Source organism: Molothrus aeneus, chromosome 13 (assembly GCF_037042795.1).
Source record: "Molothrus aeneus isolate 106 chromosome 13, BPBGC_Maene_1.0, whole genome shotgun sequence".
Classification (NCBI taxonomy): Eukaryota; Metazoa; Chordata; class Aves; order Passeriformes; family Icteridae; genus Molothrus; species Molothrus aeneus.
Genome location: NC_089658.1, coordinates 17,485,846 through 17,510,362, shown reverse-complemented (window position 1 = coordinate 17,510,362; position 24,517 = coordinate 17,485,846). Strand labels below are relative to the sequence as shown.

At 46.6% G+C, this 24,517-nt stretch overlaps 1 protein-coding gene across 2 annotated transcripts in view; it reads right to left on the bottom strand.

Annotated features, from left to right (window-relative positions):
- The window catches only part of ALDH1A3 (aldehyde dehydrogenase 1 family member A3), a 30,939-nt gene extending 7,561 nt beyond the window's left edge, over nt 1–23,378 (bottom strand). The window contains exons 1-9 of one of the 2 annotated variants that reach the window (XM_066558736.1): nt 23,280–23,378; nt 19,814–19,918; nt 14,331–14,471; nt 12,509–12,638; nt 11,258–11,319; nt 8,302–8,430; nt 5,845–5,958; nt 3,346–3,448; nt 2,184–2,368 (exon numbers count right to left, since the gene is read on the bottom strand). In XM_066558736.1, the coding sequence (XP_066414833.1) occupies nt 2,184–2,368; nt 3,346–3,448; nt 5,845–5,958; nt 8,302–8,430; nt 11,258–11,319; nt 12,509–12,638; nt 14,331–14,471; nt 19,814–19,918; nt 23,280–23,378 (1,068 nt within the window). The remainder of the gene's footprint in view (nt 1–2,183; nt 2,369–3,345; nt 3,449–5,844; nt 5,959–8,301; nt 8,431–11,257; nt 11,320–12,508; nt 12,639–14,330; nt 14,472–19,813; nt 19,919–23,279) is intronic. The other variant, XM_066558737.1, reaches the window with a different exon arrangement.
- Nucleotides 23,379–24,517: the final 1,139 nt, after the last annotated feature.

The following is a 24,517-nucleotide window of genomic DNA, read 5'->3' as shown; positions in this document are numbered from 1 at the left end:
CACAGTTTATATCAGCATAACCCAATACTGCAGCTGACACAGTCTTTCCCCCACGGCCATGCCATGAGCGTCTATGCCAGTGAGCAGTAATCCACGTCAGGGGACTGACCTGAGTAAAACCTTTCTTCCTCGCTTCCAAAAAGGCTGGATTAGACCCGAATCAGCCAGTTCCCCAATCCAGTGCAGTGCAATGTAGGAACAAACTGCACATGGGACCACTTTTCCTGGACTAGCTTACGTCAAGCTCAAGTTCTTGTGGAACAGGATTGCCATCACCTGCAGCTGATGCAGGACCAAAGAGATCATGAGCTACAACCACTGCCAGCCTGAAGGCTGGCTTCAACCTCTTCCCCTTGCTGGCTTCTAAGCCAGTGACCATCCCACAATGGGATCTATGCAGCATTGTTGTGATACTGTTGTATATGTTCACCCTGCCTTAAACCAAAGGAAAATGAAAGCAACAGGCTGGATCTGAAGCATCTGATGGGGAGAGATAAGACAAATTATTTTTCCTAGGGATTCTTCCCTTATCCATCAGTTCAAGATAAACCCCCCCCCCCACAGCCAAGCAGGTTACTTCAGGAACAGGGGGAAAAATTATCTGGAAGCTTCACATTTGAAGAATAACTTGTGGACAAGTGTGAATCTTTGCTACTTTCAGAGGTATTTTTAAGTCCTTGTGACACTGCATCATTTCTCTCCTCTGCCTAAGTTTCTGTATGTGCCCACAACATAGGCTCCAGAGAGCGAGCAGCCATAGCTGCAGAGGAAGTGGTTGTCCCTTTGAACTGGCAACCACAAAAAAGCTTTGGGATTTACAGTTTCCTTCCACTCCCTCAACACCTTCCCATCCTGGCCTTGACAGTTGCATACACAGAAGTTCAGGTGTGTGTGTGTGCTCTCTCTCTCTCCTACAAGTATAACAGGTAAGCCAGAGCAGGAAAAAAGGACAGATAGTTAAAATAGTTAAAATCTGACCAGACACTGCTATTCCAACTCTGTTACCCTTAATTACAGGTCTGTGTGCAAAGGGTCTCCCCTGAGCCACAGCAGTGACCCCAGAGCTGTGCCACAGAGCACCCTGGAAGACAGCCTGGCAGGAGCTGGAACACTGATGAAGTTAAACTAGCAGCCCAGTTCAACATGCTCCAACCACTGCAGGGTGTTCCACCCTTTAAAACTCACAACTGAATGGATTTAGGAGCTGTTCTCATGAAATCAGTGCTTGAGGGTCAGCTCACCTCTGCTGGATCAAGTCTCAGCATGGGATTCTCTTCCTAAGAGTCCCGAGCAGTTTGAAATCTCTAGAGAAGCTACAGGGCTGGATGCAGCCTCAGCATGAGCAGGGGATGTACCTCATCTTATTGCCCCTGCATGAGGGTAAGCAATGAGGTTTTACCATGCATGAATCATGTGGAGATTCAGATCCAGATAAGAAGAGGCAGATGTCCTCAGAGCCACCCCTTCTCTGAGGGATCCTACACAGACAGCATCAAGGAAGAAAAACCCACAGTGCAGTGCTGAGAAAAAGAGGACTTAGCTATAGGTTTCTGGGGAACTTGCTTTATTTTTGGTACCAAACAGTGGGCCTGTTAGGAGATTTGACCTAAGGATCATCTTCCCCCAGAGTTCTCCAGCACAACTCAGATTGCCTCAAAAGGAAAAACTAAGAGGAAGGCTCTGGAAGTATTGAGGAGGCTGGTTCTGACAGCAGTTTGGCATGTTTCTTCCTCTTAATTCAGCTGAAACTTCTCCAAAGGATCAGAAAGGCAGCAGAGGAGGAGAGGGAAAGTGAGGACTCAGGAGTCTCTGGGCTCTAACTACTTGTCATCACCCACACAGCCAAGGAGCTGAATAGCCATTTAGCTGCACTCTTCTGCACAGAGCTATGGCTCACTGCAACATGCTTTGTGTTACTGCACCAGGGAGACAGCCCCTTCCATAAAGCTGGATAAGAACTGAATTAAATACATTTGTGTTTTGAAAAAAATTACAACATAACATTTCAACAGTTGTGATTAATTGATATTTAAAATAGAGAGGAAAAATAAAGCCACGATACATTACTCACCCCTCGGCACTTCTGCTGGGACCGCATCCGTAAGGATAATATTTACACAAGGAAAATTATACAAAACCACAACCAAAAACCAAACAACAACTACTCTCAGACACACACTTACCTGGGGCCCTTGCTCAGTTCTGGCATCAAAGGGGTCTCCAACCAGTCTCTTCTTGGCAAACTCCACGCTGCGCTTGACGAACTCGGGGTAGATCTGCTCCTCCACGAAGACGCGAGAGGCGGCCGTGCAGCACTGCCCCTGGTTGAAGAACACGCCTTGGTGGGCACATTCCACTGCCAAGTCCACTGTGAGAAGACCCAGGAGGGAAAAGTGTTACCACATGCACAGTTCCAGCATTCCAGTGTTTCCAGACTTGTTGTTTTCCCTTCTTTGGAAAACCTCGTTAAAAAATGCTGACAATGGTCCACACCCATGGAAGGCACTCACAGGGCCTCACTGCCCCCAAACCAGATCTTTTATTGCATCCACCTCCCTTCCTGCCTTTTGTCTTGAGGTCTAGTTGGCCATAGTTCCTGATACTTTCTTCCACAAGGACTCACTGAAGGCAGAGACCGGTTTTTTCTTGCTCTGGCAATTCTTGATACCATGCATTGGTTCTTAAAGACAAGTTTCAGTCATGATTGCTCGGAAAGCAGCATGCCAGCTTTGGCCAGCTCCTTGCAATCCTCACAATTAGCAGCTGGCACAAATACCTCTGCTTTTCAATGTGTGCTGTGCAGGACTGGAGAGGATTTTCCTGAAGCCAAATAGGATTTTCCAACCATTTTGGTGGTCACAGATTAAACATATCTCCTAGTACTACTGAGTCATGTAACAAAATTGCAATGAAACACACAAGATGAGCCCTGCAGACCACCAGGATAGAGGTGAAGGCTGGATTACAACAGGTCCTACAAAATTCCCCTGTCACAGCAATGCCTGCAGAGGGGCTGCTTTGCAGAAAACTGCTCTCCCCAGTGCTTGGCTCAGCCTCTGCAGCACTACCAACCAAAGAGAAAGCCCACAAATAGCAAACACAGAAATGCAAGATTTAACTGCAACTGCAGCCATCCCCAGGGAAGGCACCACAGGCCATGGGAATGATCCCCATGCTGGGGAAGAGCTCCAGGAATGCACATCTATATCCTGCCTTTGGACAGAGGTTTCCTCCAGCCTTTGGGGTGGAAACAGCAGCCCTGTGAGCTGCCAGAGGACAGCAGAGACACAAAGCCCACCACCCTGGATCCTCTGACAGCAAACACAGCCAACAGCCCATACTCACAGTCTGCATCTGCACACACAATGCAGGGGTTCTTCCCTCCCAGCTCTAACGTCACCCTTTTGAGGTTGCTCTTGGAAGCAGCTTCTTTGATCAGTTTTCCAACCTGTATCAGTGAGACACAAAGAGGACATGAGTTGTTTCCCTCAGAAATCTCAAGTGTGACTTCAGCAAAGGTGGAAGAGCCTGGATGGCAGCTGCAACAGGTAGAGGTGAGGGAGAAACTCTGAAATGCTTTGAGTTTCCTACTGCTGTAATGTGTTGGGTCAAAACCAGCCCCAGAATTAAGGATTGGTTTAGGCAGGTCTGAAAGGGCAGGCTGTGTGGGAGAACCACATCTGTACTCTGCTTTCAGAATTTTGTAAACTAATTTTGCTAGAAACAGTATGAATTAAAACTATTTGGGACCTTTAGTTGTTAGGGCAGGATAATTTCTTAAGAGTGATGTAATATTTGAATTTGCTCATATTATAACCGTTTTCTTGTATTTTACCTTTGCACATGGAAACCTTTACCCTTATTTCTGACTAAAACTGCTCTTGCCCTGGAGTGGAACTGTGAGGAAGGAAAGCATGGGGCAGCTGTCTGGCAATAACAGGTCTGCATTTCTCATGGTTTGCCCTTGTTACTCGAGCATGGCTCCTGACCTCAGGAGAGATCTTCTCTAGTCACTCAGAGCTTAGGCCTAGGAACAGCAGAAATAAGTGATGCTTCCCAGCATTGCAAGAGGCATTACTGCAGGCTGGCTGGCCAAAGAGGAGTGAGTTAATAACCTAAGAGAAGAGATCTATATGGGAAAATTCTCGTGGAGTTTAAGATCAGCATTTCCAAGCTGGCACTGAGCCCAAGTTGGGGCTTAATAACTAAGTCAAAATATATTTTAAATTAGCTTCACTTCCTGGCTCAGAAACAGTAGCATTGTGCTGCAAATGCTGCAGAGATGCAGCTGAACTCACAGATGGGTGGAGGGGGAAGAAAACACTTCTAAATTACACATGCATTAGCAAAGGATCTGTCTCCCTTGGTGTTTCCTGCACACCCATGGATTAGGAGACAAGCACAGTGTCTACAGGAGTTTTTTGCCTACAGGCTCCAGCAGCTGAGATTTTCCTTCTGCCACTAATCCACTGGATAGTCCTTTTTCATTAAAAACCCAAACAGATCCATGTGGGCTGGATGAGTCTATAAGCTCTATTGTTTTCACATAGCTAATGTCTCATCTGGGCTAAAAATTTCTAAACTAGGATTTGGAGAGAAGCATGTAACTGAATAAACTCCAAGATCAGACCAACTATCAAGAGAGGACAACCTCACTGTGAACTTTTACTTTATTGTGCTCTGTTTGTTCCCATGATCCCTTTACAGAAACATAGGCTTAGCACACCTTCTCCTATGGGATAAGCCCAGGATGTACACAAAGCCACTAGATGGTAGTGTTGGTAAATGCTGCAGCTTTTGAGTGTTTGGAGTTACCTTTACCGACCAAGAACACCTTTCAAGGTAATTTGTCATCATTGCACATTCACATCACACTCTGCAATTACAAGGGCAGACTTAAGAATGGATGAGTTGAGCAAATGCTCAACAAGAATAGTGTTCCTCAAAGAACTAAGAGACTGAATTTGCCTCAGCTGCCTCCACTGGTGTGAGCATTTCCATTTTTTGGACACTGCCTCCATTCTGGAGGTGCAGATCTACTGCAAGAAACATCTAAAGCAGTCAGTGGAAAAATGTTCACTTTTCTAAGCAAGCTTTTGTTTGAGAATTTTCAGCAGTGATTACTGCAGTCAGATTTGTTTGCATGTCTCAGCTCTGCTCAACTCCATGGTCTTGGCCAAGTCATATGAGCTTTTCCCATGTAGGTATGGAAGAGGATGGCTGGAGGTGATTGATAGTGCAGAGGTCTTGTGGCCACCTCTCTCTCAACAAGCCAGACACATCTATTTACAGGAAAAAAAGCTAAATAGAAGGTGCTTTACTGTGCAGGCCTCAAATGAAGCTCAAATGTTAATCCCCTCCACGTCAGCAGAGAAGGCCTTAGGCACAAAGCCATGTTTTTATTTAAGTCCTAGCTCCTCAGAGGTAAATAAAGCCAAGGAAGAATTGTTCAGGGCTCTGACTGACATGTTTTCCAGTTGCAGGGCAGGACTGGCAGGCAAACATGCCCAGAAGCTCCACTGGGTCAATGACAAGATATTAAGTCACTGCCAGCCTGCCCTGCAGACTGCCTTCCCTTACGTCAGAGCCCCTTTTCCTACAGTCCTTAGAGAAATGTGGTGGTTTGGCAAAACCCAGCTCTCAGAGATGTGGGATTATTGCAAGCACAAGGATCTGAATTAGACACAAACACTTCTGAGAAATCCTGTCACATGGAAGGTGCCAGAGGAAGTGCTGGTTATACAGAAGTCACTGACATCTCCTAGGTCCAGTCTTGTATGGATGACAGTTTGCAAGAGAAAGCAAAGAGGAACAGCAGGTGTCTTTGAGAAATCCAGCACCTACCTTGGTCGATCCAGTAAAAGCAATTTTATCAATGCTGTCATGGGTAGAAATTGCAGCTCCAGCTGTGGGGCCATAGCCTGGCACAATGTTCACCACACCTGGAGGGAAACCCACCTGAAACAGAGATTAAAAACAGCTCTGTAGAGAATTTGAGAGCACAGCTCATTTCCCAGGAAGCCTGGATTAGTTGTACTATACTCCTCTGAGCTCTTACCAGATACATCCCTGTTTTCCAGGCTTTCCAGTAACATGGCTGCATGCTACCAGCTGGAGTAGACGTGGGTGAAACTAACAGCCATGCTTAGGAAATGCCAAGTTTCAGGAAGAATTCTTGGAGAAGTCCCAGTTTCAAGTTAAAAGAGAGTGATTCTTTTGGCCAAACTTGGCCCCCAGCTACTGCAGTGCAGCTGCAGCCAAGGGGTAAATGAATGAAAGTTTGTTTTGAACAAAGGTTGACATTTGTGGTTCTTCAGGGACCAGAGGGATTAAGAAGTCAGTAAAACCTCACTAGATGATGGGGCTAATAAAACAGGAGTACAAAAGCAGATGGTAACAAGACTTATGCAAGTTTCCACCACATTTACAACCTAGATTAGCCAACTAGTAGTTTTGCCAAAACAGACAAATGGCAAAACTTCAGGTGAAATTCTAGTGCAAGGAGAACTAGAGGGACTGATTGGTTTGGTTTTAGTTCCTGAAACAAGAGTTTCAACGATTATTGCTCATCTAGGTTGGCCTTCCCTTACTACTGATAGCACAAGGTTGTTTTCCTTGCAATTTCTAATGATGAAATTCCAGAATATAACACATTTGCTTCATTTCCTATGACTTTTTAATACAAAACCTCAATAAATGCCATTTCTTTTTAATAGAGAAAAAAGGAAGCAATTGCTCATGTACTGTCTTGCAAAAAAATTATCCTCATAAGACTTTTTCCCCCCTTTTTTTCTTTTCATAAATTGGAAGGGTGGTCACATTTCTTCTATGGATGTGACAATGACAAAAATGCATTTAATGGAGTTTGCATCTTGGCTAATGAGTTTTCAAACAAATACTGCATGTCAAACTGTGCAAGTAATGATATTTGGAGTCAGCAGCAAAGCCACAAGGAAGTAAAAAATTGGTTCAGAACACCCTGAGCCAAAAAGTTTTTTCTGTTTTTCAGCAAAAATTAAAGCCAAATATTTTGGTTGGCCAAAAATTGTTTCATTGGACGTAACATATAGCTTTGTGTGTGTGGTAACATCTTCTACATCCTTTTAAAGATGAAAACCAAAAAAGTTTAATTCATTTTTTTGAAAAACTTAAAAGAATTTAGCTAATTTTGGGCAGAGAAAAGAGCATCTCCAAATAAAATTATTGTGCTCTAATTACACTTCTGCCTTGAAGGACTACTGTGAGAAATAGCAACCTTAGAATTTCAGCTGAACAAAATAATTTTGCAAGAATTGAATGGTATTTTTTTGGGGGGGAATGCTATGCCTGTGTTTGGGGAGCTGCATGTCAGAGTCAAAAAAAGCAGTGGTGTGGCAGGGCTCAGTAGAAGTCATGACAACTGCACCCTGTACTCATTCACTCATCTTGTGTAATCTCATTAAGCCAAGTAACTGTAGGAGATACTTAACTGGTATTATTTTTCCACTTCCTTTCCTGATGGAAGAGCCCTAAGTGACAATTATCAACATATTTTTCTATTTTCTCCCAGGCTAAGCCAAGAAAGGACAAAATCATCGTTTGACTGAGCCTAACAAAGAAACTGAGAGGCCAAAGCCCATCTACAACTCCTTTAGTTTTCCTCAGCCACTCACATCCATAGCTATAGGAAGCTGATGCACTGAGCAGTGCTGGAAGGTTCTGTGCATCTCCCACCTCCTCTGCACAATTAACAGACCTGTTGGCACACAAGATCCTACCTGACAAGCCCTAAACCAGCATTTTAAAATCCCAACCTATCATCTTGCCTTTATTTCAGTTGACTTTACAGGCCAGACACAACTACATTGCTCTAGAAACCACAGAAATGACGAGGAATTGTTTCCCAGGGCACTCTGTCTTGGTTAAATTATCCCACTTAAAAACAACAAACACAACACTGCTGTCTAATCACACTCTTTTTTGTCCCACTAATAAAACTGAGCTGTTGCCTTTCCCTCATTTGGGAGAGGGGAAGACAAGATAGGGGAAGAAAAGCATCTTTTTTTTCTCTCTGCAGCTTCCTGAGAAAGGAGAAAAATGCAGAGGTTTTGTGGTGTTTGCCACCTCCCAGCCAGTCACAAAGGCCTTTGGAAAAAAAGACCAAAGACAGAGGTTGTTCTCACTTTCCTTTGTGAGCCTATTAAAGCTGGAAGTCTGTTTGTTATGTTCAGACTCTTTAAAACCTAAAAACCGATTCAAAATACAGCCTTGCTTATGACCTTAAGAGAGCAGAACCTGGAGGGGCTGCTGAGATGTCCTCACCTCCTTGATCAGAGAGCCAATGTAGAGCGCCGTGAGCGGAGTTTGTTCAGCTGGCTTAACGACCAGGGTGTTTCCACAGCACAGAGCTGGTGCCATCTTCCAGACCAGCATCAGCAGGGGGAAGTTCCACTGCAAGAACACAAGGCACTGCTCAGATCAGCCTGCCACAGTCACCTACTCACTTCCATGCAGCCTTTTCCCAGCTCAGGGAGGAAAGGAGCTGGGAGGATAGCCACAAAGAGGAACGTCTGTTTATAATGCTGTGTTTGCTTGGGCTAAGGAGTACAACTTCCTTGATTTCCCCCTGAGAGCCCTGATATTGCTGGCAGTCCTCACACTAATCCTGTAAGCTGGACAACCTTCTGCATGATGTGACCTCATTCTTTGAAGGAGTTTGATCACATTTTGTGTAGGATTTTGGCTCGTCAGAGATACTGTGTTGGAAGCAGTTTCCCGGTGCATCACTTCTGTACAGCATCTGTATATGGGGAATTACAGAATGCAACTACTCATTGAAAAAAACCTATTTTTTTCTCTGTTAAGCACTGGCTGAGTAGTTAGGAGTTATATAATATCATTCAGTTCCAGTTTTATAAATAGGAAGCTGCAGTGAGTTGTTCAGTCATGGAAATTTAGGGGAGGTCTCATACTTCCTTCATATTGTAAATTGTTCCTTTCCAATTAGTTTTCTAATTTGGAATTAGGAACCAGTCCACATCAGTTTTCTCTGTGCTAATCTCTTTCATGGTCATGTATATTTGGGGATCTTGGAGTCTAAGCAAGAAGTGGAAAATCTAGCTCACACTGAATCTCAGAAAGGTCATTTGGCAGCAGAAAGGATTTTTTCATTAAAAATAATTAATACTGCTTCAGGGATGATGGAAGCAGGCCAAGAGCAAGGGGACTTCTTGTCAAAACCTAAGCCAAGGGCCTTCAGCTATCAACAAAGAAGCCAAGTATGTCAGGAATCCACAAATTCACACTTACAAATAAATTAGCAGTGTAGCTTTTGAGCCATGAGTTCTATTCTAACCCTGAGACAAAGCAGAATTTGGTCTCAAGTGTTATTCTTCAACTTGCTTCACCCTTTCCCCAGACCTCTTCCATTTCAGTGATCTTCTCCAATGGCCACATCCCATAATGTTCCCATTTGTCTTTTTTCTCCTAAGTTTTCTTGGAGCCCTGGCAGCTTGAGCCATTTATACCTACGCTACTTTTCTACAGTTTCAGAGCATGAAATCGCTCCATTAGGAGCTTTCTGCTGCAGTGGCTGGTGAAAGTAACAGTGAAGGACCCCAGGGCTGCCTCATGATATCACCTTGGGATAAAAAACAGCCCATATGCTGCACTTCCTAAGAACTTCTCTAGCTAAATAAAAATAAAATATTATTTAAGTATAGTCAAGCCATAGGAGAAAGGGAGGACTGGTAATTGCTCTAGGGAAACATAGCCAGGACAGTGACAGAATCTTTTTCAATCAAGTAGGAAATACAAACCCACAGGCTGTTGGTGTTATCGAGATTGAACAAGGAAAAAAAAATTGGAGAAGATTTGTTCTGAGTAAACTGAAGACAGATGTGGTTTTGTTGACCCCAATCATTCTTTATACAAACTCAGTGTTGATCTTAAGTCAAATTTGTTTCTGTACTTTCTGTTGTATTTATTGCTGGTCTAGGGTCAACCTGAGATCTTACAAGTCCCACTCTGTCTCCTACAGTGGCCTTCCAAAGCATCCTGCATGTAGGCTTTTAAAGGGACATCTTCCAAAGCACTGCTGAGTGCCAAAGGTGGCTGAGTGACAGGGAAATACCTTTTAACTGGTGATCAGTATGAGGAACCTGAGATTTTGATCTGAAGTCATAAATTCTGCTCACCAGCAGTCACATTGCTTGCTCAGCCAGAAAAGCTCTGAAGCCACCAAGAAAAATGTTTGATAACCTCTTACTTTGCCTCACCCTGACACTGCCAAAGAGGCTATTGTCCTCTTGTCACCTGGGGTACAAATTCAGTTCTGCTGAAGGAAAAAGCAGAATGTCCCCAGACATCTTTGGGATCCAGACCTGGTATTCCCAGGGTCCAGCAGATATGCATTTCTTTCAGTCTTATCTCAAAAGTCAAAACCCTCCAGGAGCTCTTATTGATCCAAGTACCATATAATCATGGAACATCCTGAGTTGGAAGGGATCCACTGGGATCATCAAATTCCAACTCCTGGACCTACCCAGGACAGCAGCAAGGCTCCCACCACAGGTCTGAGAGCATTGTCCAAAGACTTCTTGAGCTCTGGCAGACTTGGTGCTGTGTCCAAACAGAATCTTGACACAGCACCATTTGCCTCACAAATTGTAGGATACCACATTCAAAGCATTTTACAACCAGACAGGAACAAAATCTGTCTCCCATGAGCTGTAAAGTCTTCCTGGCTGTCTGTTGAAACAGAGCAAGCAACACATGCTAACACTGGAGGCATTCCAAGAGCTAGCCACACTGTCCCCTCAGCAGAGAATGAGACCTCAAGGAAAAGAAAACTATTCATGAGATTTAATCCCAGAAAGCTCAGAGAGCAGCCAGACATAATTAATTGATAATGGATATGATTTAAAACCCAAAACTATGCATCAGCACAAGGCAGCAGAAAGCCAGCACTCCTCATGACAAGATGGTTGTCCCAGCAGTGTGAGAGTCAGAGCTCTGACTGCTCTCTGGTGACTGGTGTCAGCCTCAGAGAGCCACAGAGCATCTGATTAGGAGACCCACCCTTCCAGTGCAGAGCACTTCTGTTGCCAGGAGCAATTGGCATGGGGGTAAAACACAAAACTACATCAGGCCACTGAGATGGGAGTTCCCTGCAGAACAGCTGTGCTTAGCCAGGCAGCACAAGGCTGCAGGGTAGGATGGAGAGCACATGGAATTTCCAGCTCTGTGCGAGATGCAGGGCACCAGCACTGTCACTTACTGGGGTTATGGCTCCACAGACACCCATGGGCTCGTGCCGGGTGAAACAGACAAAATTTTCATCTGCAAGACAAGAGAGTAAAAGGGCACAAAACAGTCAAAATCCTCACTTTTACAGAAGGTGTGTTGGGGACAGAACTAAGCCCCTGTTAGACAGAGAACACTGTTCATCCTGACTCATGCCTTTGTCCAGATGAAGATCTGAGTACAGGTCTTGTGCCAGCCTGAAAGCCAAACAGCACTCACAGTCACACAGGAACCTTTTAAAACCAGGGTTCAGTTCCTTCTGCAAACTCCCTGTGTTGAGGCTGAGGGGAGGATAACTCATTATCACACTGATATGAGCAAACAAATTTCCTTCAGATTGTCCTACTGAAAAACACAAAACACTTGTCTCCTTGAGGGAGAGAGTTTTAAAACCCACTTTATACAGGAATCCTGTTCAGTGTGACAGGAATTACACTCCTGGTAAGAAATCATAACAAGATGAAACTCTGGAACTAAAGTAGTACTATTCACCTTAAAATACTGCTGCTGCTCTTTCACAGAGAAAGCAGGAAGAACATTTGCCTTTCAAATTCATTCTTGCTGAACACCTAGTTTCTTTGGGAAGATGTGACAGACAGCAAGAACATTTCTAATGATGCTTTTTCAAAGGGATTTCAAATCAGGACAAACAAGGAGTGTCCAGACAAGCAAAGCTTTACACCACTCTGAATGAGGGTGACAAATCTCAGTTTATATGACTGACATGGCTCCTTTTGCTGTCTGCACAGACTGAACTAGCTCAGCCCTCCAGAGCCCTTCCTCTGGTGACTAATTTCTGTCTGCAGTGTCTGTCCTTCACACAGCCTCAGAGATCACCCACATGCAGGGACAAAAGAAGCCAAATTTTAAAATACTCCATATTGTCCATCATGCCACAAGGACATCCATTCTCTTAACTTGCTCTCACCAAAACAATATTTGAACTTCTATACCTGGACCAAAGTGCTCTCTCTGTGTGACTGCTCTGACCAAAAGTTTCTCTGTTAAAAAAGCAACAGAAGAGCCCACACATTATTTTCCAGAGATCTATCCAGGCATTAACCAAGTTCTCCCATTAGTTTCAATATTGAAACACATCTGCTTAAAATGCATCCTGAGATAGAAAGGAAGTGCAGGCTCTTTTTGCAGGTTTTCAGAAGCCAGCCTTTCCATGGATCTCCCTCCCCCTCAAGCCTGATCCCATCCCAGCTCTGAAGGTACTCACCCACTGGAATAGTTCTGCCCTGAATTTTATCAGCCCATCCAGCATAGTAGCGCAGGGTTTTGATGCAGCCTTCCAGGTCAATGAAATAAGCCTGCAGAAAAGGTTTTCCTGTGTCCATTGTTTCTAGAGTCTGAAAAAAACCAATTTGCATACACTGTCAGACAAGGCAATGTTTTGGGGTTTTTTTTCCTTAAGAAAGAGCTTTTAAAAACCCTCTTCTTAGCTTTATTGTGCCTTGTTCTGAAGACATGGAATGTTCTTCCCTCCTCTAATATTTAGATAATGAGCTTGTTAATACAAATAATGCAGAAGGGAAAGCAGACACAGTAACTCTGATGTGTACAGGAGCTGCTTTGTTCAGGAGCACCTTCCAGAAGCCTCCAGAAGGTGAGTGTGGGTGGGATACAGGCTGGGGTCTGGGGCACTGGTCAGAAACAATGTGAGTATCATGATTTCACCCTAACTGACCTTCCAGCACAGATGTTCTGGAGTCCAGATGGTGTCACTGAAATCAGGCAGAGCTACTTTCCTTCTATTAGAAAAAAAAAGATTCTAATTTTTCTACTTCATAAGCCTATACCAGAAGGCTTTTCAGAGGTTGGGTTAAGTAACCTCTGGGCTCATATCTGTGCTGAGCCCAGGGCAAGGCAGAATTTGCCTCACTGAAGCTGCACTGGTGCTGATCAGCTCTAAACAAAATCCAGGCTGAGCCTGTGTCCCTCACACTGTTCTGATCATTAGCTCAGGGAATGCTTTGTTCTCCACTCAGGTCATTAAATGGGATATTGGTGCAAATGGCTAGCACATCCATAAAGGAAGTACTATCCCTTGGTAGATTGAAACATCTTTGTTTACACATGAAGTCATACCCTGTCATGCTCCACAGACATCAGGGTCCAAACAGCACTCAAACAGACATTCCCCTTGGAATGGCAAGAATTGTTATCCACTGAATGTCTGCTAAAACAACTGATTTTTATAAGTCATTGCTTAGCACACAGCCAAGGCAGCCAGGGCTGGATTTCTGCAGTGCAAACAGCAATGCCAAACAAATTCTTCCAGACCAGAAGGACCACAGCAAGCTTGAAGTGTGTTCTGGTTAAGGGAAAAGGAGGTTGCCCCAAAGTCACATCAAAAAGTGAGCAGAAAATAAACAGGGTTTATTCACACACACACACATATATATGTATTTCTTCCCTCTTACTTGCTGCCCAGAACTGTCTTCAGAACAAAATGTTTTGGTTTTGCCCTGCTGAAACTGAAAGCTGTCATGCAGTTGAGTGACACTGTGTTGGGGAAAGAGACCCAGCTCAAAACAGTCACACAGGTACAGGTTCCTGAGCACATCCCACGGGTGTCAATTCCCTCTGACCTCAGCAGGGCACTGGCTCAGTTATCTGCACATCTGACAGCATGCAATGTCATAAATGCATTTCCCTGAAGATAAAAGTGCAGCACTGAACTGGAGAGCGCTGAGATCCAAGAACTTAGGTGGGGATGGACAGCAGCCCCAAGCTGAGATCTCTGGCTGCCATTTGGAAAGATGTACAAGGCCTGTAGAGTCCAAAAGGCTTCTACCAACTGAACACATTTTAAGTACTAATATATTTAATCACTTCAATAACTAGCTAAAGTCCTGCAAAAGTCAACTATGTAGAAGAACTGACAGCCTTCTAAAACCCCTAAAGTCCTGCAGAAAAAGGAACAAAGTCATGACTCCTGTCTTCTGCCCTTCATGAAGGGAGAGAACAGAAAAATATTAGGTAGGTAGGGATACACCAGAGCCAACTGCTGCTGGCTTATCACTGCTCCCAGTACTCACTGCCAGGATGACTCTGTCCCTCTCCAGGAGATCAGCCAGCTTGTGCAGGAGTCGTCCTCTGCTTGGGGCATCCATCTGTCTCCATGGAGAGCCCCTCTGGAACGCTGCCTTCGCTGCCTCCACTGCATTATCCACGTCAGGCTACACAACACACACACAGGAAAACCTCAGGTTACAAGGAAGGAGCTGGACAATGGCACAGAAACCCCTCCTAGTTGGTGCTGTGGTGGCCAAAACCAAGTTGTCTAACAAAACCACTTTCATTTCACTCCTGGATTTGAATTCAAGCCTGGAATATGTTTTATGTTTGGCCTGAGCTCATAAACAACCTTGAGGCCTGAATACCAATTGGGTCTTTCAAGGATAATTTAATGTAACTGACTTGTTTATAAAATAATCCAGAATCATGTTCCTGCCAATACAGGATGTGACACTGGGGGAGGATGAAGAATCATGACAGGCCACTGGCCTACATGAATTAGCCTCCTCTAAACAAGTGTGGGCAGGAAAATCCCCCATGAGATCAAGATTTTACCCAGGGAAGTAATTACAGCTCAGATCCCACCATCCAGTTCCCCTGGAGCCCATGCCAAGGCAGTTAACACACCAAAAATCACCCTTAGATCCTAGAACACATTCCCAGAACACTTCTACAGGATGGGAAAGGTTTTGCTATTCAGTGCTATGACAAAGACATTTCCCCTAAACACACTGAGTGCCATTGTCCCTTCATCTCCCACAAGCTTTACCATCCTCTGGACCAAATCCAACTCTGTTTAACCAAGTTACTAACCAGATGGGGAGCAAATTCCTCTCTTCCCACACCATCACCCCTGGAGCTTCATTCATTTGCTCTGGCCACCGTATGCTCTGGACTCCTCCCATCACCTCACACACATTGATTAAAAAAGTGATGCCAAGGGCTTCCAATGCAATGGAATCTATGGCAACACTGCCACCAACATCCACAAGGCCAAGGCTGTACCCCAAGCACTGATAAAGCTTTGGGCAGATTCCTGCTGTGTGTAAAGCCTCATTTCAGCTGATGGAGAACTTGCACCTCACTGCAATATCCGGTTCAAAAGGCTGGGAAAGGAGGGAAGGTGTCAGACCTTGACCATTCCTCCCAGCACTTCACCAGTTGTCTCATCTATACCTTTTCCCAAGTCTTGTCTGGATACAATTAGGAAATGACCCTCTGCATTGATCCAACAAGGTCTGGCCACATCCCCCTCACAGGAGGGGATGTGGGGTGCTCAGTCCAGAAAAAACGTTGTAGGGAGCCATGCTGCCTTCATGGTCACAACTGCAAGTCATCACCCAAGGCAATGGCACCTTACATTAAATTTGGCTGCATTTCTTTACCAAGCAATAACACAGCTTTGAAACAGTCTGACCTATACTGTCAGGAAGAGTTCCATCCTTCTGGAAGAGCACTGGTGGGAAGCCATTGGAGGAAACTTGTGCTGTCACAGGATGGCTCTGGTCCAGCAAGGGATGCTGGTGGGGCAGAGGTGCCCAGAGCCACTGAGCACAGCCAGGCAGGTCCTGCCTGGAGCCATCACCCACAGCCACCACAGGCCTTTGAATGGCTCACTCTGCTGGAGTTGATCTGGATTCACATTGGCACATCACAAAAGCCAGAAGGCACCACCAGCCACTGCACACTCATGTATCCCCCATCCTGCCTGCTGGAATGAAGGAATGAATAATTTATCTGACAGAGCAGGCAAAGGAACATAAGTGTGTCAGGTTTAAACAAGCCTTTCCTTAGCAGCAATTAACTAGTTCTGCAACCAGGCTGGGAGCACTGATGTGCAGGGAACTGGGTCTGCAGTGGCACAATGCCATTGGTGCTGAGGGTCTTCCCTCCACCCTGGCACTCACAACAGGAGTGAGACAACTGCATGGGCAGAGGACTTCAGTGCATGCTCAGATGTTCCCCAGCCTCTAAAAATGGGAGCACCTGAGCCCTGCTGCAGTTCATGTAGAGACAAAAATGAAGACAACCATCTTTCTGAGACATTCTGGGTACAAAAATTGGCTCAGAGCTTCCAGTCACTGTCATGCAGGCTTCCCCTAAACACCCTCAGGGTAGCACCACCAAGTGATATCCTGAGAGCCTTTCTGCACAGCCTCAATAGTCCTAAGAGACCAGCAAAAACAAGGAAATCCTTCAGGAAGGCTGAAATGCCATTCTTAATCCATCCTGTTATGACTAGGCATTAGGGGAGTCTGAATGGCACGTTCATTGCAGGCATGTTGCAATAGGTAGGCACAAGGCGTGACAAAGTGACTCTGAGCTGTCAAGGTGCCAGGAACACCCTGTGGTGCACAAAACCACAGCAGGAGGAGATCCATGCATCCTGGTGCTCCACTCGGATCTATAACAGATTTACTGAGCATTACATAAAAAGCTCCACTAAGAATATTAAGATTGCAAAGTCTTTATAGTGTTGGGAAATGCCTGCAAACCTTCATAGCCACCTGGGGTGTTTGAATTATGATACAAGCCCAGTTACACAATCACATACCTTCCCCCCTGAACAAACTGAACACTGTTCTTTGTTCTGAGCTGCCTCGTCCATCTTCCTCCTCTCCCTCAAGTCCTGTTCATTGCTGCTCCTTTTTTCTTTTCCCATCCTCTTTTCCTCTCTCCTGCCCCAGCACAGGCTGCAGAGCACAGTGAAGACCATCACCCCACTGGCTCTGTGACTGGAAAACACCTGCAAAAAAGCCTTGCTCTGCTTCAATCTCAGGGTGCCCCAGAGTGCTCCAAGTGAGGAGATGTGCCAGGCATGGAGCACACCCACTGGGGACCGTCTTTCTTCAATTCACCTACTGACTTCTTCTGTGCACATCTTTGGAAAGGCTCTCTTCTGACATAGGGCATGAGCATGTCACAGTTTTTCAGTTAGAAGAGGTTCCCTGACCTGCTCCCCTACAAACAGTTCACACATTGAATAGCTTTAGGTTCCAAACAGCATCCTAACAGCATCCTGAAATGTCCAAAATCATTATTGAGGGCACTGCAAGTCTACTGTGGTCTTACCTCAGTCTGCCACTACAATCTGAAGGGGACAGACTGACTGTGAACAAACCCCAACATTCAAAGACCCACTAGAGGGGGAACTGTTTAGAAATGATCATGACAGAGACTTGACAGTCGTAGCTGTGGACCTGCTGCCCATGGTCTGAGCAACTGAGCTGGGCACTGCTTTGAGGAAGGAGCACTTTTCCCCGTCCTTGATGGATGTCAGCAAGCTGCTACAAGAAAAAAGCCTGTCTCCAAGTGTTAGGGATAGCACCAGAGTTACTCCTTTTCCATTATCAACCTGGCAAACAGTTGGACACTAAGCTTTTATTTGTCAGGTATATTCCAGCATCCAGTGGAAACATCCACCATTTTATTTTCAGGGTGTCTTTTTCCACACAGACATCTTTTTATCCCTCAACTGTCTCATCAAGGACAATTCTGTAAGTAAAGAACAGACAACAAAACCTTTTCTTCTAGGCTTATAAAGCATTGGCCAAGTTTCAGCACCAGACTAAACTGTCATCGCTGAGATATCAGCTGCCAAATTTCCACCCCTCATGTGCAGCCTAAGCAAAACACTCTGCATGGCCAGGGAGGGGCAGGTTTGTGTTCAGGGCTTGGGAAGGGGAGCTCAGCTGTGCTCTGCCAATGTTGGGCTGGGAGCAGAAGGGAGAGCCTGTAGCAGGAGCTGCCACCCCTGCAGTGGCACTGGCCAGCACAGCAAGTGCAGTGGCACAAGGGGACAAGGCTCTGGAAAGCACCACTGAGCACAACTCACCACTTCCTGGGGCAACTCCAGCAGACTGGAGTTACAGCCCCACGAGGGGATGAACCAGAGCAAGGGAAGCCTCAGGGACCTTGGCTGGCCAGAAGAGGGTGGGATGTGGTCAAGTGTCAGCAGAAGGCAAACAGCTAGTTGGGGATGGTTGTCACCCAGTACTCTTTTTAATTAACCCAGATCCAGGTCTAATCCCCACTCAGTTTCTTGGAAAAGCCTAGTTAGAGCAAAATATTGTTTTAAAAGGTGAGATGTATAGAAGAGGCTTTCAGCACCCAAAGCAGAGCTAGCTTACATTTTTGGCTACAATTTCCACTAAAGAAATCAGTCACCTGTACTGAGTATTCAGGGGTTTGGGAGCTCCACTGGCTAGAAAAGTTTACAGTGACCCTCCTGCAAGCTAGAAGCTGAATTCAGAGAGGGAAAAATCTCAAGGAGGCAAAACTGGCCTGTTAGTTTTGTATAACAATTTTCTTTAGCCAACATTGAGAAGCAAGCACAAACTGCACATGTAGTACTCTATAGCTGCTTGAGGACACGCTTAGCTCAGGGAGCAATAACAACATCATGGTTTCTGCCTATCAAAATACACTTGCATCAGAGTCAGCTTCAATTCCACTGTTTACATGCCACTGCAATTAAACACAGTTGTGTCCTACCCAGTCAGGATAAAGAAATGACACAATGTTTGGTTCTGCCTCAATGTGTAATTGCCCCATGGATGCACAGATCCCCAGTGGCAGTAAGTCTTGGAGGCTGCCTCACAAGCACTGGACAAGCTTAAATACCAAGAACGAGAAGTCAGTGCAGGCAGAAATGGCCATGCTGCCCATCACTTACTGCCCACAGCAATGAGCTACCAAAGCCCTGGCACAGCACAGCAGCTGTGAATCACCTTCCCATGACTTCCTGCACAAAGCCAGATGTTGGCCCAGCTCTTTTCCATAGGTCAGACTAGTTGGCCCGTACACGATGAGCTGTTTTGGACAAAAAAGTGTCACATGTGATTGTTCCTCACCTCAGGCTGTTACCAAACCCAAGCAGTAACATCTCAGGTTACTCTACAGCACACAAGAGACTACTAAAGCTCTTGAGATACTGGTTTGGTTTTAGTGAGAGCTGCCACATTTGTGCAGGAGACCAGAACCCACAATACCAGCCAGAAAAGCAGCACCACATCTTCAGCAGCAAGTGGTCAATGTTTGCATGACCAAATTTAAATTCCCCCAAGCACTCAGGTTATTTGTGTTTAAAGAAGGGGGAGTTTCAGTTCAGTGTCTCCAACAGGCTGCCCTGCAGCTGGGGTATAAACCACCCCCAACACAGGGCCCAAATCCTGTCAGGGGTGAGCACACACCATCATTGCTATTTCCTCAAGCTGGCTACTTCCTTCCAGTCTATGGCACAAGAATGATGCTCAATCTCATTCCTCTGACAGTGTTCAGCAGCCAGTTCTTACCAGGGAAAGTGCTTCTGACAAGCTGGACAGGATTGATGTTACACCCAGCCCATGTAACTCTTGAGCAGCACATCCAGTGTCCCAGACCTCCAGCTCAGGCTGGCCAGATGGATATTGCTGTTAAAAGCCAGCTTTTCCTCTGTGTGCTTCCCTACACAAAGAAATTCCCTGGAAAATGTCTTCTGCACTGCTTGTCCAACAATATTTACCTTATCTCCTTCCTCAATGTCACAGATTTTCTCCAGAGTTGAAGGGTTGTAGGTGGGGAACTTCTTTCCACTTGTAGACTCGTGCCATTCGTTGTTAATAAATATCTGAAGAGAGAGCAAGGGGAGTGGGATGGGCAGGAGAAAGAAAAACAACTTATATAGACAAAAAACCCACAAGTGCACCTCAAAGGTCCAGAGGCTCTTCAACTTCCATCCATGGCAGAGTCAAGGATGCTCAGGCTCTCTCCAAGGGACACTACTGGCAATACAGAAGCATTTCTACAAACCTTGTGCACCCAGTAAGTTTTGAGCCAGAGGAAGGCAGAGCACAGGTCCCACAGAGAACAACACTAGGATTTGGCAGTGAGAAATGGACAGTTTTTAAAATACATCTCCATGGGAACAGCAAGCAGACCCCAAGAGAAACTTGTACGGTTGAGGCAGAAGGGAGCCTCCTGTTCTGTGTTGCTGTACAATTATTACTTTGCTGTTGGTGCCCTGCCCTGGGCTACCTCCACAGCTTGCTCCCCCTCTGGCAGTGTCTGCAGGAGGAGGGTTCTGGCTCCGCTCTACCCCACCATGCCTTGTCACAGGCCAGATCAAGCCTCCCACGTCACTTGGAGTCATCTGTGACAAGATTTAAGTGTTTCAAAATATTGCATTTCCAGAGCAAGAACAAACAGTCCCAGCGTTGCGTAACTGAAAATGCATTAAATACTGGAGTGTTGTTACTCACTGTAAACAGAACACGAATACCTATATACAATTAATTGATTCAACATGCATCTTATCCACGCTGTGATCTGACTTGGCAGTGTTATATTTTATAAATATACTTTAAATAAGATTAGATGAAGTAATCTTTATTAGTAGCCTGCTAGTGGCTGTAAGCTAGTACTTTTATTTGGAAGCCATCCACATTTGCAATCTTGTTTATGAGTCTCTACACACCACCAGGAGATTAATGTTGCATCTCTTACATTCGGAATTCCCACTGCTTTGGGTCATAGTTTTCTTTCCTTGGGCAGCTTTTTTTCCTGAAAGGACTTTTTCTTATTATTTCTGCATAAAGCATCCAAAGTGTAATTGGTGTAGAAGCTGCACTGCTGGACCCACCTGTTTCACACAGGCTGAGAAAGAAAATTTCACAAAAATGTTGCCAAGGGAAGTCACAAGAAAAGATACAATGTTATAAATATTAACTCCTGTTTAGGACCCCAGTGCTCCCAAACTACCTCTGTTACCCAAGTGCTATTTTAACATAAACTCATTTTAACCTCAGTTTTTCTTTATTTCCCTAATGAAGAAAAGTCATATTATAAATGTGGGAAATATGACAGGAACCATAAAATTACAGTATCAGGTATATGCTCACAAACTAATGATTGGAGAAGGATACTGGTTTTTCCTTTGCATTCAGTGCTAATTCTGTGGGAAAGTGATGTTCCTACTAAGCAGTAAAACATCAGAGTGACAGGATCAGGCTGTTTTAAATGTAACATATACACTGGCATCATTCTGGGAATCCACCACATATCACGAGTCCTTGGTGCCAGGAGTTGAAATCAAATTGAATAGTATATCCACAGTTCATGCTTCACAGCCAAAATTTGAGACAAGGAATTGTGGACAGATCACTTCCATCACACACCCATGACAAGCACTAAGCTGCTCTATAAGAAAGATCTTTGTTGAAAAACTTTGCCTCTCCCCCAGCCCCATAACTGGTAGAACCAAAAATAAAAATCTCCTCTAAGCAGAGGGAACCGTGCTGTCAGCTGTAAACATCTGGTGAAACTCAGAGCTTGCACAAAACCCCTCACAGTTTTATGAAAATTGACTGCTGCTCATTATTTTCTCAGATGCACCGGGAGCATCAGATCAAACATCAAACTCACACTTTTAATTTATGTTGGTTTCCACTTTAAAGATACAACCTTGACTCTTCCAGCGCTCACAGTCTCTGGCAAAACTGTGGAGCATAAACTGCGTGTTTGAAAACACACACGGCTGCAGGATAAGATCCCTAAGGAGCGTTTAAAAGTGTTCACAACAATAAAAATAACAAAAACCAGAACATTTGGATGTTTAAGAAGAACTCAAATGGCCGTGTCCATTTTGGACACAGGAAAGAGCTGTTTGTGCTGCATTACGCCATTCTGCAACCAGCAGCTGCAGACCCAATTTGCTGCTAAATGACAAGTTTATCTGACAAATAAAGAGTAGATAAATTTCGGATGTTAAAAAATTAATCTAGTCCACTGATTACTCCTAATTGCTAATCTGTTTCAGTACACTTTGGATGCATAATTCAAATCAACACCTCACCGGACAAGCTATCACTGTTCCCTCTTTCTCGCTACAAGGGAATAAGCTTCGAATTTTGTTTTTTCTTAATACTCAACACAAAAATGCAACAGTAACACACTCATTCAGCTCCTGCAGCTCTTTTAGTCCGGGCACAAAGTTGAAATTATGGCAGCCGAGGCTCCTCAGCAGTAACCAGCCTGACGCTCTCCCCACTGCGCAAGGCAGCGGGTCAGGCTGTTGTGGAACAAAAAGCGACTTGGCGATCGCAGAGCTACAGCTGCACTGGGAGCAGGGATTTCTGCAGCCCTGCTCAGCTCCAAGCCAGCCCCACCTCTGAGGGACAGAGATATCAAGCTCAGGAGCCTTTGGTTTATACCGAAAGGTCAGGAGCAACTGTTTAAAGGGAAACTCAATGTAGAGCGGAGAGGTGAGGGTTTGTGTGGGCTCAGTGCCCAACTCCTCATTCTGTGGGGAGGCCATGGAGCTGGGATGAAGAGCCACCAACACGAGCACTGCTCCTCTCTGGGGCTGCAGGATGCTCCAGTTTCGTGGCAGAATCTTTCCACAAGGCCCAGTCCTGCTGGACACGGGCCCTGTGATCGCCACCACCCAAACCCAGCACTGGCACCAAGCCACCTCCCCACAGGGGAGCTGTGGGTCAAGGACGCTGGAACACGACCCCAGCAAGCGGCTCTGAGGGATAAAACCTTCCTCGCCCTGCCCAGGCTCACCCCATCCAAATCGGATTTTGCTGAGCGCCAGCGGGGAGCTGGAGACGTTCACGGGTGGCTTGGGAGGGGAAGATGCTGACAGGCGCCACAGCCAGGGAGAGGAGCCCAGGGCGCCTGGGGCAGAGTAACAGCTTTGGAGGAGTTATTTTATTAAAAAGAAATAAATAGGTTTTTGGCATTAGGGATTGGGGCAAGTGTTGCTCCATTAGAAACGCCACTGTCATCTGCTTGCTCAACCTCAAACCCCCGTAAACCTACTGTCTCAGGCAGCAGAAGGAATAAAAGAAGCTAAGGAAAACAACATTGAGGGCGAAAATGTTGTATTAAAAATATAACACCTCACCACCACACTGACTCCACCGAACACCAGCGACACCACAGCGAAGCCCACCCGCCTCCCAGCGCCCCGTGCCTGGCGGGCTCACCTTGGTGTATTTCACCTCCAGGCTGCGCAGGGGCCGCGGCAGCGGAGGCACTTTCTTGTCGGGCTGCCCGTTCTCCACGGCGCCATTGAGGGCTGCCATGGCCCCGCCGTCGAGCCCGCGCGCCTTCTGCCCGCTGACAGCGCCCGCGCCGCCTTAAGAGCGCCGCGCGAGCCGCCCGCCCGCCCCCATTGGCCGCCGCCCCCCGCCTCGCGCGCCGGCTCCGCCCGCCGCGCCCCGCCCCGGCCCCTCGCGCGGCCGCAGGTGACGGGCGGCGCCGCCCCGCCGAGGCTCCGCGCGCGCCGCAGGGGCGGGGGGGCGCCCGCACGCCGCGCGCGCTGCCGTCGGGGTCCCCAGAGCGCTCGCAAAGGGCTCCCCAAGGGACTCACGGGATCCCAAAGGAATCCTCCCCTCAGGATCCCCAAGGGCTTCCAAAGGGCTCTCCACAGCGTTGCAAGGGATCCTACTCAATGTCTCAGGGGATTCCCCTCAGGCCATGAACGGTTCCCCGAGGGGCTCTCCGCAGAATCCCACCGTGTTCCCCTCAGGGGTCCCACAGAGTCCCTCAGGGCTCTCCGAAGGGCTCGGACATTGCTCCCTCAGGGCTCCCTGTGGTGTTCCCCTCAGCGCTCCTGCAGGGCTCCCTCAGAGCTCCACGCACAGCTCTGACATTGCTCCCCACAGGGCTCCCTCAGAGCTCCACGCACAGCTCTGACATTGCTCCCCACAGGGCTCCCTCAGAGCTCCACGCACAGCTCGGACATTGCTCCCCACAGGGCTCCCTCAGAGCTCCACGCACAGCTCGGACATTGCTCCCCACAGGGCTCCCTCAGAGCTCCACGCACAGCTCGGACATTGCTCCCCACAGGGCTCCCTCAGAGCTCCACACACAGCTCGGACATTGCTCCCCACAGGGCTCTCTCAGAGCTCCACGCACAGCTCGGACATTGCTCCCCACAGGGCTCCCTCAGAGCTCCACGCACAGCTCGGACATTGCTCCCCACAGGGCTCCCTCAGAGCTCCACACACAGCTCGGACATTGCTCCCCACAGGGCTCCCTCAGGGCTCCCCGCAGCTGAAGGCAGTGAGGGAGGGCAGCAGGATGTACCAGATGGGCTCTGGGGAGTAGAGCAGCCACCCTGGCTTCCCCCAAAGGGTCCCACTGGGGTGGGCATGGGAGGATGTGCCCTCTGCTGCCTTCTGCCTCTGCATCCCACCCAAGCCCACCCAGAAGTCATTCA